Consider the following 15,950-nt stretch of genomic DNA (forward strand, 5'->3'; position numbering starts at 1 on the left):
GAGTAAAAAGTTCATTACATGTGTAAGTAAGGATTATAGTAATCACCTTCCATGTCCTACTCTAATCTACTATCCAGACCAGAGACTCATCCACTTTAATATTCATGAGAATAGTTTGTTCCTGCCAGAAGTTCAAGATTACAATTATGTTGGTATTATTAATATAATGTATTGGGCTATTAGAACGTACCAGCTTTATAGTTATTAGTATGCCAAAACTTTCATAATAGAATGACGAGTGTAAAACTAACTAACAGGGGGGAGGGATAGCTCAGTGGTTTGAGCATTGGCCTGCTAAACCCAGGGTTGTGAGTTCAATCCTTGAGGGGGGCACTTAGGGATCTGGGGCAAAAATTGGTCCTGCTAGTGAAGGCAGGGGGCTGGACTCAAATGACCTTTCAAGGTCCCTTCCAGTTCTAGGGTATTGGTAACTATTAATTATTATAACTAGTCTCTAATTATTATTATAACTAGTTTCTAGAATTGTCCATATGATTTTAAAAGAAAGTAATTCTTGGAGTTCATTTTTAAATTTGATGGAGAATTGAACTAACGGAAAGAAGTGAAAAATGTGGTGGGATAGTCACCTTTAATGTCTTCTAAACTAACAGCCAATACCAAATTTTATGTTGAGATAAATAAACTTCTTATGTAGTCTACAGGACTGGTATCTCTTAGGACCTAATCCAAAAACTACTGAAGTCTACAAGAGTCTTCCCAGGATCTTCAATAGGCTTTGGCTTGAGCCTAAGAGAAAGCTCAACACAAGAGGGAAAAAATGCAAAGTCTTTACCTGCCCTGTTTCAACCATTCAAAAAAGCTGAATTTTCAATTTTAAAAACGATAATCCTGACACAAGTAGAGCTGGGTGAAATTTTTTTCTGTGAATAAACTATTTGCTGAAAAATGCAGTTTTGGCAACCCAAAACTATTTGTGAATTCATGTTGAGGAGGAGGTGGCAGCAGCAACAGCAGCCTCTCTTATCCTTTAGCCCAGTGGGAGGCCTGGGTTCAATTCCCTCCTCTGCCTGACAAGAAAAAAGGGATTTGAACATGGGTCTCAACTCTCAGGTGAGTGCCCTAACCACAAGTCTATAGAATATTCCAGTATCAATCATTTTCAGTCTCTCCTGTTGAAGCTGTTGCACTTTATATAAGTAATTTACTAGTCATTGGAGCCTGAACCTGGGTCTCCAACATCCTAGGTAAGTGCCCCAACAACCAGCTACAGAATCACTCTCTTTCCCTGGCTCAATGACTATTTATTAGAGAGACAAGGTGAGTGAAGTGACATCTTTTATGGAACCAATTTCTGTTGATGAAAGAGACCAACAGAAGTTGGTTCAATAAAAGATATTACCTCACCCACCTCATCTCTCTAATATCCTGATACCAGCACAGCTATCACCCGGCAAACAACAATTATTGACATTCATGGTGGCCATTCCTAATCATTCATAATGGCAATGAATAGTCATTGGGACAGGGAAAGAGTGAGAAATGACTCTCCAGTCATTGTCTGTGTAGCTCGAAAGCTGGTCTCTCACGTGAATGGAATCTTCAAAGATTTTACCTGTTTAAATTGAAGAAAGTCTCTACTGAGCATGTGCAAGCTGCAATTTTATTTTATTTTTTTATAAAAGCTTACAACTTGGGCAAATTTTCACAGGGACTGCAAAAGGCACATCCCTGTCAAAGGCCACTCCCCACACCCTAACAAATTTCATGTCTCTGCTCAACCATCTGGATGCACTAGTGCAGTGTTTCCCAAACTTGGGACGCTGCTTGTGTAGGGAAAGCCCCTGGTGGGCCGGGCTGGTTTGTTTACCTGCCCCGTCCGCAGGTCCGGCCAATCACGGCTCCCGCTGGCCACGGTTTGTGGCTCCAGGCCAAATGGGAGCTGCGGCAAGCACATCCCTCGGCCCACGCCGCTTCCCGCAGTCCCCATTGGCCTGGAGCGGCAAACTGCGGCCAGTGGGAGCCACGATCAGCTGGACCTGCGGACGGGGCAGGTAAACAAACCGGCCCAGCCCGCCAGGGGCTTTCCCAACACAAGTGGCGTCCCAAGTTTGGGAAACACTGCACTAGAGAATTTAAAAAAAAAAAAAAAAAAGTCAAGACTTTAACAAGAGCAAAACAACGTCTGCTTCTCTAGCCTCGTTTTTGCAAATGGATTGACCTTTATGCTTGGGGTTTTTTTTTTTCATTTCAAACAAAAAAAACCCCAACAACCAGCCTGAGGCAGACACCAAATATGGAAAAATTCAGACCAAATGGTAAAAGTTTTGCCAAGTTATAAGTAACTGAACACAAGGTACAATAATGGGAAGTGTCAGGCAACCTCAATATTAGGCGACGCTGCCGGTCCTTCCTATACTAAGGATCCCTTACTTCACAAATGAACTGCAGCGAACTCTATGGTGGTAAATAGCAGGACTCAGCAATAAGGTATAATGGGATTTGGAAAGGAGAAAATGAGGAAAGCTCTCTCAACTGGAACTACAAGAGGAATTTAAGTAGGTAGAAAGTAATTAGCCAAGATGGACTTTGGCCATGGTTTAATTATCACAAATATACAGGACATTGGTATTATGTGTCAATAATTCAGTTCAGCTATGCCACATATTACTGTTCTCAGGGACTAGTGTAGAATTAACTCAAGGGAGAATTAAACCCAAATGTATGCATAATTGTATGTGTGTGCAAATGCCCTACTTGCACATATGCATCAGATTCTTTTGCGCACACAATTTGGGTATAGGCAAATATGTACATACACTTTTGGTAATTTGCATCTGATCATGCTCTTTAAAACAAATATTTAAACCTATAAACAGAAATAACTTTGGCCTACAGCACCTAACTAAAACATGCTTAACTCTATTTCAAATTTAATTGGTGAAAATACCATCTCAAAGACCTACAGCTCATGTGGTACCAGTCCCAGAAATGGATCTAATTATTTATTTGTTTATCCATAATTCTCAACTTTAATCTGAAGACAAAACAAGTATCTATAATATAGTAAAAAAATAAGTCAAGAAAAATATTAAGTTTTAAGAACCAAGCCTCAATTGCTTTTAAATTCCTCCTCTCCCTCCCCGCCCCCCACACAAATGTTTGAAGAATATTGATCTACCATGTTTCAGGCATTTTAGATGCCACCATTTTAAGAAGGATGAAACCATATTAAATCAGGAGAGCTGAGATTGTAAAATGATTTTACCTGAAATCAAAGAAACTCCTGAAAATCAAGGACCTTTGAAACAAACATCTTTGATTAGAAATGTGGAAAATATTACCTTGAGCTAGTCTTTCAAGCCGTTTTCCGTGTTCTGGAGGAATCGCATACCTAAAAATTACACAAAGAAACGGATTAAAATGTTTAGCACTACAATTATGAAACAATAATTCCGCATGGACAAAATATCTGAAAGAAAAGAGACTAAATATGGTTATTAATATAAAATACAGTGTAAAACAACATGAGGAAAAACTAGGAGTTGATTTACTTTTAAGAAAAAGTGATTTATTTTACTTTTAGTTTTAAAAACTGATTAGTATAATATAAATTGTAGTTTAAGAATGTTTTAGTCACCAATACTGTTTTGAATTTCTAGAGTTTGGCAATACCTGTACGTAATTATATCTGTATACAGTTATTCCAGTTAAAAGAAATGCAGATACTTATTTCTCCTTTTATTTCTAAAAAAGACTGACACATACACCAAAGCAGCATAACTTTCATGGAGGATTATTTTCTTTGAATGTTTCACAAAACAAGAGTTCAACTGAAAAATATGAATTTAAGATGATTTTTTCATATTTGTTCTTTGTAGTTGAGTTACACATATCAGTTTATAATTCAAAGAAATATGCATTCGTAAATTCAATATTTATCACATTGTTTATGAAAATACTGTATTTGGAAATATTTTAATCTTTGATTTCAAGAAATTTTTTAAATTTTTGTTATTCAAGTCTAGTCACAACAAATCTGTGAGAAGAAAAAGCATTGGTGGTATCATTGTTTTTTAGTGTTTATTCCAGTTTGAAAATTTAAGATTACTGTAATGCAGAAAGATTATACTTCCTTTCCTAATTCAGCAGCACATGGTATAATATAAAAATGAATTATGTATTTTGTTATTTACCATAGACGTTAATTAGCTTGTAATTTTTGGATTCAATAGTATATGTGATGTGTGTGCACAATCAGCTTCTATTTCACTTTACGTGTTTATGGCAGAGTTAGGTTGCATTTGATATCTTCTATGCAGAATAAACATGTGGCTTTGGTCAGGTGAAAAATCAGCAAGTATGTATTTTTCAGCCTATTCCATATATGAATGTTTTCAGATTGGTCCAACAGCCAAACCATATAAGTACTTTGAAAGTAGGAGTTAAACTGGCAAATAATAGAAAACATTTTGAACTGTCAGTTGACTGTCTGATCACTGGTCCATGATCATCTCTTGGAAACGTTCATTAACCATGAAAGTATGCACAGTGGTTCACTCAAGCTTTTCTAGCCATGACCAGTCAAAATATTGGATCATAAAATGTGGGCGTCACTTACTGTCATAAAATAATTCAGCTACATTGTCAAGCAGAATGACAACTCCAGAGAATATGGCATAGTGACTTTAACTTCACTGGAAACAGCCACCATAAAACAAAAAAGTAAACAGCCCACAGCACAGGGGAAAAAACATTGCTCACCTGACCGCAGGTAACCCTTAAACCCAAATTAAACATAAATCACCTGATCTCAATATCAAAGGTGCATTGCACTGTTCCCAGATTAAATTAGCTCTCAACCTCACAGGTCTGTCCATCTGACTCAGGTCATGAGTTGTTAAAGCTCTGTTCCCATGTAATTAGTTAGAGCCAAACCCAAGCAAAAACATGGCAACCTCTCTCACTGAGTTCACCAATACCTGTGGTATAATAAAATAATCCGCTCAACTCCAAACAATCCAACTGCCTTCCTCAATTGATACTTAAATTAGCTTTAACCACGAGGTGTCCTTGTGGCACCTCAGAAACTAACAATTTTTTGGGCATAAGCTTTTGTGGGCTAAAACCCACTTCATCAGATGCATGGAGTGGAAAATACAGTAAGCAGTATATATATTACAGCACATGAAAAGATGGGAATTGCCTTACCAAGTGGGGGGTCAGTGCTAATGAGGCCAATTCAATCAAGGTGGAAGTGGCCTATTCACAACAGTTAAATTAGTTTTATAATTTAATGATCCTGTGTAAGGACTATCCACGCCACAAATGAAAACCAACAAGCCCCTGACCATGCAATAATTCAACATTCCCTAATACTGAAAGAGAACAGAATCACACACAGCAAATAATTAACAAGCTTCACAACCTCACAAAAAACAGATAACCAAATTACAAAATTTACATCATTACCTATTTTAACTAAATATTGCTCCAATATCTTTTGTAAAACATTTCCCACCATAAATGTTCTTCAAACTTGGAAAATATTTCTGGTAGGAAATGTTTTACAGAAAATACTGGTTACTTTCAACTCATGTTCCATTTAAAGGTGAAAACCTGTTTTTCTTCCCTCAAATGCTGATGGCCTAAGCTTCTTTTAATAGAAAATATTTGCAAATATTTTCTATCTAAATGCAGGCCTCATATAGTAACTGCCTGATATTGTTATAGGAATAGTAAGATGCTTTATGTACAAATATAGGAGTGCTATTTGATGCTAAACTAATTACTAATGTAAGCAGCTATTTAATTATAGAATATTTCTATAAATGGAGAATTATTTACTGTCAGTGCTCAAAAATTTTTCAATCCACTCAGAAAGATGAGAAAAATCATCTTTCCAAAAACTGTCACATAGAAGCCACAGCTTAAGCTCAAGTACTTAAACAAGTTATTTAATTTTTAAAACTGTTTTGATAAGAATATCAAAAGAAATACTTAACACTAAACTTTACAAGTTATCTGGATCTTTCCTGCCACAAGAATAGAGGCAATTAAAGAAACTTTGCATATGCATAAAACAATACTTGTTAAGAAGCTGAAAGTGTCACCTAAACCAACCCCAAAGGCATGGAGCCAATGAAAGAGTAACGGCAACTAATCTGAATCTAAACAAGCCTGAAAAGAGGTACATTTACCTATAACTTCATGAAAATAAGGAGGTTTTAAATAATTCTGAAGTGACCCCACTCTCACACCCCCTGCTACTCTGCTTAAACAGTAAGCACTCCACAACTAATCCAGTTCATCACTACAAGCAAGCTGCTACAAATTTGGACACCATCAGATCAGGATTAAACACAGACTGTGAATGGCTAGCCAACTACAAAAGCAGTTTCTCCTCCCTTGGTGTTCACACCTCAACTGCTAGAAGAGGGTCTCACCCTCCCTGATTGAACTAACCTCCTTATCTCAGACTGAGTCTTGCCTGCATATTATACCTGCCTCTGGAAATTTCCATTACATGCATCTGACAAAGTGGGAATTCACCCATGAAAGCTTATGCTCCAATACACTGTTAGTCTTTAAGGTGCCACAGGATTCATTGTTGCTTTTCATAAGAAAAACAGAGAAGACTCAAGAATAAACCAACCCAAGAAAACTTCCCCAAAACATCAGCATAGATTGATGAGAGGAGGTTAACTAAAACAATGCCAAGGAATTAGATTTAAAATTTCTTGTAATGATTTTATTGGAATACTGAAATGCTGTTGTAACTTAATCACCAGATGGTTAGGCCAGGTAGTGCTGCAGAGGACAAGGGGTTAAACACAGGTAAACAGAGAAACAATGGGATGTAACTGTATTTGACATTCTGAATATTGATTAACTGGCCTACCTCAAGACAGCTCCTTAAATGGCTTCTTCTAATGAATGATTTAAATATTTTCTTTGGTTTAATAGGATGTAGTTAAGACTGCTTACTTTGTCAACTATAAACTCACTGATTATTTATTAATAACCAGCAGGTCTGCCTTCCCTGAAACAAAGTTCCTTTGCCCATCTATACACATTCTTAGTTATTAAAGGATATACTAAAGAATGGAGTCACAATCATTTTGGGAAACAATACATTTTGGTCTTGATACAGGAAGAGGAACGCACACCTCAGAGGTGTTCACGTTCAGGGTTGTAATCTCTGTTAAAAGCTCTCCACAATGAGAGCTAAAGAAGAGATTGTAATAGAAATAACCAGTTTATCATTTGTGTTGTTTAGAGTTTTCTTCTCCTTTTTTCTTAATAAAATAGCCATGGTTAATAATTGTGATTATTTTGCTTGGTGTTGAACATGGTGTGCCCTAATCTAAGCAAAAGAACCCTTGTAACTTAATACTGGGAGTCACACCAGAGTTAGCAGTAAGTGAAACAATTAGTAAGAGCTGGCCCACCATTGCTTGTTTCTCTAAACCAAATATATATAGTAATTTTTTCAGATAAAATTACGTGGAGTCCAACAATTTAAAATTACCTCTTTCAATTCCACAAACTCAATGAAATGACTCAAGTTCTTATGGTAAATTTAAACTATACTTAAGTTCTTTGCTAAATTGGGGATTAAGTACCATGCCCACAACCAGTCACATGGCTTACTTTAAGACAGTGGGCCATAACTGTCCAGTCAGCCATGAGACCAGACAGTCTTCCCTAGGTGACTCCAATCAATGCCCCTGTGACACTGTGGGACATTTCTCAAAATGGCAATCACTAAAATCAAGTCAGAATTGACCTGAATGCCTAAAGTCAAAATGGTAATCAGAATTGTGTGAATTTATGATTCAGATTCTCATAGGGTGACCAGATGTCCCGATTTTATAGGGACAGTTCTGATTTTTGGGTCTTTTTCTTATATAGGCTCCTATTATCCCCCACCCCCATCCCGATTTTTCACACTTGCTGCCTGGTCACCCTAGTTTCTAATGACCTGCCAGGACAAGTAAACAATGAGGTATACTACTAGGAAGCAGAATACACTGTAGGATACAGTATTCATTTCTAGCCCCGGTGGCTCACAAGATACTGGATCTGGAATCTATCATTGGTCTCTTAGGCTAGAAGATGCTTCTTGGCTTTGTTCTCAGACTAAATATAGCAAGTACTGGACCACTGACCTAAGTAATTTTCAATCTCTGCTCATACATGCACAAATATCACCACTAAAATGATCAGTGCACCTTGAATTGGTTTTGGTTTAAAATGTCAGTGGTAAGCATAGAAAAAACATGTATGTGATACTTTGGACATTTTACTATTTTGCACATGGTAAATGTGACTCACATCTAGGATTCATCTCCCTTTCCACCCAGTCCACCTATCTGTCAAACTAATCTTTTTTTTTCCAGTTTGGAGGTCTTGAAACAACTTAAGCCCAAGCCTAGCCACATTCACCTCTATACCATATTTTGGTAATTTTATTTCTATTTCTAAATGTTAAGGAATTGAGAACTATTATAGTTTAATTGAAAAAGCACAGTGAGTTAAGCTATCACTAGAGGTTCAAGCTAGGGTCCCTATTTCTGACTTCTCCCAACCACAACCCCTCATTCACATATACACTTAACCACTACTCAGTGGGCCCCATTAAAATATAAGAAGATTCTTCCATCAAGATGGCCAGCATCTGCAAGTTACAACAGTTGTAACAGAGCTCATACCCACTTCAGAAGTACTGTAAATGGAAATGACCACAGGGAGACTTTCAACTTTATTCTGCTCACTTTATTGCAGCTTTAGTAGCATCTCATTATCTTCCTAAAATTGAATCTTTCTCTCCATGTTTGTCCTGGCAAACTGCTTATATGTCTCTGTGTCCTCTATCCCATATTATACACACAGCAGTGTGTACACTATAATTTAAAATATATGCTCACATCTTTCACCGGCCAAGGCAGACAAATTACTGTATATAGTGCTGTGTATTGTACTGTAAATTAAACTACATAACTCCATGAAGTACAACCAAAAGTGTTGGTACTCTACAGAAAACTAAAGTTCCTATTAAAGAACACACTGTCTGTATCTCACACACATACACACAGTCTCTGTGTCACACTCACCTCTCAACGCATACTTGAATTGTTGTTCTTACTTCTTGGTACTTCCTGCATTGCACATATATTCTCTGTAATTTTATTATTTCAAAGTGTATTATTTTAGTGTTTTGACTGGTCTATGCATTTCATAATTTTTATTTCTTACACCACGAAAGCTTATGCTCAAATACATTTGTTCGTCTAAGGTGCCACAAGTACTCCTGTTCTTTTATTCTTTGAGTAGTAAGTTCTAAAATGCCTAACCTCTCCTGGCTGGAGCAACTAGCCCTATGGTAACTTTTTAAAAATATATATTAAATCTAGGTTTTTTGTTTCTACTGGTGGCGCACACCTGATCATACCTCAGTGCACAACACAAAATTTATTCCACACATGGATGGAAAAAATTAGAGGGAACATTACTCTTGGGATATGACTTTTTCTACAACACTTGCATGTAGGCTGGAATTTCTCTCTCCTTGCCTCGGGGATTTTGTAGTAATGACTTAACACTCAAGTGTCTGTTTATAGTTTCTAAGCTAGTGTCAGGTTTTTCAAGCTTGTTAAGTTGCTCTAGGTTCTGCTGTTTCATCAGCTCAGGCTGCTTTGCTCTGCGTATAGCTGTGGCTAAGGTTAAATCTCTTTACAACTGTGGGTGCTGTGAAAAGTTTTTATCTGTTAACCGAACAATCCGCCTGTCTCTGATATATTCATGTTTTGCATTCCCAAAAAAATCAGTTTTCAGCCAATATATGCAGAACTGTTATAAAACATTCACCATTTCCCCTGGTTCTTGAATTCTCTGGTGGAAACATGCTCTTTCATAAACCACATTTCTCTCAGGTATAAAATATGCATCAAACATAGCCAGAACCCTTTCATAGTAATCTTTTTGACTATCTTCAGTAAAGTCAAAGGATTTAAAGACACGCTCTGCTTGCTTCCTCACAGCATAAAGAAGATACCTGCATATTTCCACTTTCTTTATGGTGCTTGGGAGCAACGCAAAATCTTGCAAAATATTTTTTTCAGTCTATCCATTCTGAAGGTTTGTCGAAGCTGAAGTTCTCTGGGGCACTGAAGAATGGCATTTTAATGACATTCTGCCACCTTTATTGCTTTGTTCCGTATGTTTCTGTTCTTGGGTTACTCCTCATACCACAACTCGTACTTCTGTCCCAGACATGGACTGGTCACACAACTTGCTTATATGCACCAAATGTTTTCATCACAAGATCCTTTAATGATCTGTAAAGTCTGGTATATATTTGTTTAAATCAAGTATTTTACACACACTGCCACCTACTGTAAAATATAATTGTGTAAAAATATAATTAGGAAGGCCAAAAAAGAATTTGAAGTACAGCTAGCCAAAGACTCAAAAAAGTAATAGAAAAAAAATGTTAAGTACATCAGAAACGGAAAGCCTGCTAAACAGCCAATGTGGCCACTGGATGATCAAGATGCTAAAGGAGCACTCAAGAGTGATAAGGCCACTGCAGAGAAACTAAATGAATTATTTGCACTAGTCTTCACGGTTGATAAATGCAAAGTAATGCACATCGGAAAACATAATCCAACTATACATATAAAATGATGGGGTCTAAATTAGCTGTTACCACTCAAAAAAGAGATCTTGGAGTCATTGTGAATAGTTCTTTGAAAACATCTACTCAACATGCAGTGGCAGTCAAAAAAGCAAACAATGTTAGGGATCATTAAGAAAGGGATAGATAATAAGACAGAAAATATCATATTGCCTCTATATAAATCCATGGTATATTCGTATCTTGAATACTGCGTGCAGATGTGGTCGCCCCATCTCAAAAAAAGATGTATTGGACTTGGAAAAGGTTCAGAAAAAGGCAACAAAAATGATTAGGTGTCTGGAATGGCTGCCATATGAGGAGAGATTAGTAAGACTGGGACTTTTCAGCTTGGAATAGAGACGACTAAGGGGATATGATAGAGGTCTATAAAATCATGACTGGTGTGGAGAAGGAAAATAAGTGTTATTTAGTGCTTCTCATAACATAAGAACTAGAGGCTACCATATGAAATTAATAGGCAACAGGTTTAAAACAAACAAAAGGAAGTATTTTCTCACACAACGCACAGTCAACCTGTGGAACTCTTTGCCAGAGGATGCTGTGAAGGCCAAGACTATAACAGAGTTCAAAAAAAGAACTAGATAAATTCATGGAGGATAGGTCCATCAATGGCTATTAGCCAGCATGGGCAGGGATGTCCCTAGTCTCTGTTTGCCAGAAGCTGGGAATGGGTGACAGGGGATGGATCGCTTGATGATTACCTGTTCTGTTCATTCCCTCTGGGGCACCATTGGCCACTGTCAGAAGACAGGCCACCAGGCTAGATGGACCTTTGGTCTCACCCAGTATGGCCGTTCTTAACAGCATAATACAGTTAAGCATTCCTTTACTAAGCCAGAGTGCACTGTTGCCACAGAGACAACAAATAGGTGTATATTTTGCGGGTGCCCAGAAGGTAAGGAACTAGACACTTAAATGTAACCCAGTAGAATGTGTAAATTGCTAGCCCGCAGAGGGAAAGAGCAGGGCTCGCAGAGCCTGGAGTGGAGTGCCTGTGTTCCTAGTAAGTGGGGAGAATATCCCTGGTGGGGCACAAACAGAGCTCCCTCCCAGTGTAAACAGATGGTAGTAATTCACCCTGGATAATCGGAGTAACCCTGAAAATGTGTCACAGTGTCCCCTTCTAGATTGTTTTTGTTTCTTTTTATATGAGTGAATTTCTAACTTTGCCCTCTGCCCACACGACCCTCTGCCCAACATAAGAAGACTGAATTCTACTTTGCAATTAACAATTATAATATTTCTGATGTGCCTGTTTGTTACTTAAGTCATCCACTTAGGGAAGAGAAAAATACCATGTATGTTACGTAATCCAAGAACCAGCTCATTCATCTCAGCCTGGAGTCTAGGATCTAGTGTTGGGAATATTCAGTCCTTCAAAGAAAGCTGGGAAAGTATCTGAGGAAGCTCTCAAATGAAAGATGATATATATTTTTTTCAAAATGGACTAAAAATGCATTGGTAGCCAGTGTAATCCCATATGGTAAGACTGAGACTTTATGTTTCACTCTGTGTAAGAGACAGTGCATAGTTGTGTCACTGTGTTTAGCAGCCAAGGAGAGCAGGTGCCTGGTCCCTGAGGCATTCTCTCCCTTTTGTAGAATGCTTAATAATAGAGTAAGGATCACACTGCAACATTCAAAGGAACTGATTAATCAGGAAGCAAGACTGCATTGTGGGGGGGGGGGGGGAAGAGACCAGAAAGGTGGACAGACCACTGGAACCACAGCCCTCAGGTTTCTGTAAACTACCTTTGTGTGCAGTCTACCATTCATAAGAGAGGAAGGCAAAAAATCTTGGTCTCTTTCACTTAATTTCTGGGTTTCTTCAGGGTCTCACATCGTATCTCCAGTTCCTATTTAATGTATAGTAATAGATGCTTTATAGAAATTCTTATGTATTTGTTTGTGACTCTTTTGGATTTTGTCAATTTTCTCTTCCCTGCTGTTCTCCCCAGGACCCATCAGGGAATGCCAGGAGAAGGAACACCACTGCCCCCACCCAGCCAACTGCAATGCTGACTAGGCCAAGAACGAACCAACCACAATCCTCTCACGATCTCTTATGTGTGCTCTTGTCAAATACTGGACATGCTCCAGACATTTAAGTCAATTTTCCTGTGTTCTGTTTGATCTTTAGCTCTAGGTTACATTATCTATTTAATAATGACAGTTAGGTCAGAGGGCAGCACCTCCAGGAACTTTGCTTTGCCTTGCATTATGTCACCCTCCTTTTCCATCCATTTTTAGCCCTTCCACAGAATAAAACTAAATTTATCTATAAAACAATGCAAATGTAGATGTCATCATCTATGTGATTAAAGTACATCTTCATGTTATTTTGGACGTTGATTAACAAGTCTTAACATTTTCTGCCATAAAATCCATTTGCTTTAAATTGAATACCTTTATTCTGCTCAACCATTAATGTTTGTAATTATATAGCACAAGTTACTTTAATTTCTTAACTTTAAGATATGTCGTTTTCTAGCTTATGTTAAAGGTTGTAAAATTAAAATGTTGATTTGGGGAAATAAAATGTAGTGTAATATATGTTTAGTAATATTTTACTTTCTGCAATGACACGTTTTCTATAGCAATATTTTGCAGCATAATTAATGCCTTATATATTCAGCAATATTTAGGTTAAAAATTAGTGATGCTATTTTTGTATAAATCAAACCTAGGCTCCTTAGCTTTCCATAATGCCTATGACATTTACCAGATTCCTGTTCTAGCTTTTATTAAACAAAGGCACCAAGATGAGTCTGCAGAAACCTTAGCCTGAATCCATTTGGGTTGGGTCTGGAAAAAGATTTAAGAGGTACGTTGTTAGAGTATGTTATTTAACATGTTCTAACTAACTCTTTCTAAAATTGTAGTGTAGCGGAATACTTGCAAGCTTCAGCCTGTCCAGTTTAGCACACGTTAAAGATTACCCTGCCTTGTCTACACTAGAATTTTAGAATATGTTAAGATATGTTTAAGATAAGGCCCTTATAAAATGTGAAAGTGCCACACGAAACTAGAGAAAAGTTATTTGATAATAGTAAAAAAAAAAGTGATGGAAAAAATCTACTGTCCAAGACACTGTTTGTATAAAATTTCTATATCCAAGTTTGCTCCAATTTGAAAATTCTGATTAAAAGAAAGAGGAGAAATCCCATCAAAGTGAAAGTTTATTCAGAGGAACAGTGACCTGTAGGGCAGTAAACATTCACTAATTGAAAGAAAATCATCCCAGAAGTCAGAGCAGAGGGCAAAGATGGTTCCACAAAGTGCTCTGGCCATTGCTTAACCACTGGTAACCTCTGCTGTAGCAATCATGGGATGCATGCCAGTGAGGTATATCCACTCAGTCTATGCTGCATGCTGCCCTGGAAAAGCTGGCATATTTCACTTCCATAGCAAGGAAATTATTTACCTTCCCCTACATTCTCTGTAAACCCAGTGACAGCTGTCATAGACTGCAGCTGCAAACAAGGAGCCAATGGCAGCATAGCGACCAACTAAGCCATACTGCCAATACCAAGTAATGTTCAGATGTACCAAGATCACTGATATTTAGGCCAAACTTTCCAACAGATCCTTAGTCTCTGTTTCCCAAGAAGGAAACTTGCAGTATATTTTACCTCTCCTCAAAGCCACAGCTCTATGATGGCAAGTGCCTCATTTTCATGCACAAAGATCAGGATATGAGCTATAGCTGCAAATACAAAGGCTTTAAAAATATGGCAGTTTTGTTAGGAAAACATGCTTCCCGTGAATTCTGAGCTGACTCCTTACAGTATTCTACAAACTAACAACATACAGTAGAACCCTAAAGATACGAACACCAGAGTTATGGACTTACTGGTCACCCAGACGTCAATCAGGCAGCAGAGGAGACAAAAAATGCCCCCAGCAAATACTGTACTGCCTCAGGACTTTAGCCCTGGGGCTCACAGCTTCAGCCACAGGGTGGCTGGGGCTGCAGCCGCAAGGTCAGGGGGTTCGGCTTGGGGGGGCAGGGGGAGAACGGCTGGGGGCTTCTAACCCTTGGGAGCAAGACCGAGGGGAGTGCTGAGGCTTGGTCTTCAGCCGCACGGGGGGGTGCCCAGTCCCATGGATCTGTTCCAGCTTCAGCCCCACAGGGGTCGCCGGGGCTCAGGGCTTTAGCTATGAGGAGAGCACCATTCTCAGCCCCAGAGCTCCCCCGTAGCTCAAATCCTGATTTCCAGTGCCCCGCGCGGGGCTGAAGCCCCAAGCCCCCGCACCTCCCCCACACACACATCTAAAGCCCTGAGCCCTCATGCTCCCAGGGGGCAGAATCCCTGAGGCCCGCACTGGGAGCCCTGCCCCCTACCCCCACCCTGCAGCTGCAGCCCCAACTCCCCTGTGACTGAAGTACCTACAGTCTTCTTCAGAGTTATGGACCATTTCAGAATTATGGACAACCTGCATTCCTGAGGTGTCCATAACTGAGGTTCTGCTGTACTGAGGAACCCAGCAACAGACAAAAGGAGAGGCAAACAAGTGCAAATTTCAAAACAGTTTCTGAGAACATGAGACTGGTGCATCCTTTCATTGACATGTACTGAACTGGCTTCCACACTTGCTTACCTCTCCTTTGTCCCAGACACCACAGGCAGAAAAACAAGATACCAGGAATGCAGTTTAACTAGGCTGCAACTCAAATAAGGTAAGACAGCTCAGGCAGTTAGAATAAACAGATTGACTTTGTACTTCTCAGTGCAAAACCCATTACATGAATAAAGAAAAAAATGGCAGAGAAGTCCAGTTTGTAAGATAAAATTTATTTTTAAAATGCCAAAACTAATAGTGACCATAAAATATTTTTATAGGAATGGTGGGTGATAGTGTAAGAAACTAGGCAGATTTTTGTAATTTAAGGTTAATTTTTCTTTATGTTTTGGGATGTAGTTATATGCATTAACACAAAAGAAATGAGTTTTAATTGTTCCAGATATTATAGCCAAAGAACATATTTTTGTAATATATATTGGCTATTACTAATACAATTTTTACCTTAACTTGTAGTGCTACTGTAACTGATTATTTTGGAGATGTTATGTTCGTTCAGAACCTTTCATTAATTTTTCCATAGCCCACTGATCAGCGAACATGATTGCTCAGAGGAGTGGTAATTAGTATTTGGAGGCTTTCAGCTCCAGTTCATCATTTCCAACATAGTCATGCTTACAGATGGAGAATTGTTCACACATGATGTGTGTCTGCAGGCCTATGTAAAATGAGAGGGGGATTTCATTACTTCTCCAAACAACCAAAGA

The 15,950-nt window shown here is 38.4% G+C and overlaps 1 protein-coding gene across 7 annotated transcripts in view; it reads right to left on the minus strand.

Moving 5' to 3' along the window:
- The window catches only part of KDM4C (lysine demethylase 4C), a 415,762-nt gene that overhangs the window by 315,782 nt on the left and 84,030 nt on the right, over positions 1 to 15,950 (minus strand). For all 7 annotated transcript variants that reach the window (XM_039544302.1, XM_039544301.1, XM_039544303.1 and 4 more), the window contains one exon: positions 3,303 to 3,352. In XM_039544302.1, coding sequence (XP_039400236.1) covers positions 3,303 to 3,352 — 50 coding nt within the window. The remainder of the gene's footprint in view (positions 1 to 3,302; positions 3,353 to 15,950) is intronic.

The sequence above is a fragment of the Mauremys reevesii genome, linkage group 6 (genome assembly GCF_016161935.1).
Source record: "Mauremys reevesii isolate NIE-2019 linkage group 6, ASM1616193v1, whole genome shotgun sequence".
Taxonomy (NCBI): Eukaryota; Metazoa; Chordata; order Testudines; family Geoemydidae; genus Mauremys; species Mauremys reevesii.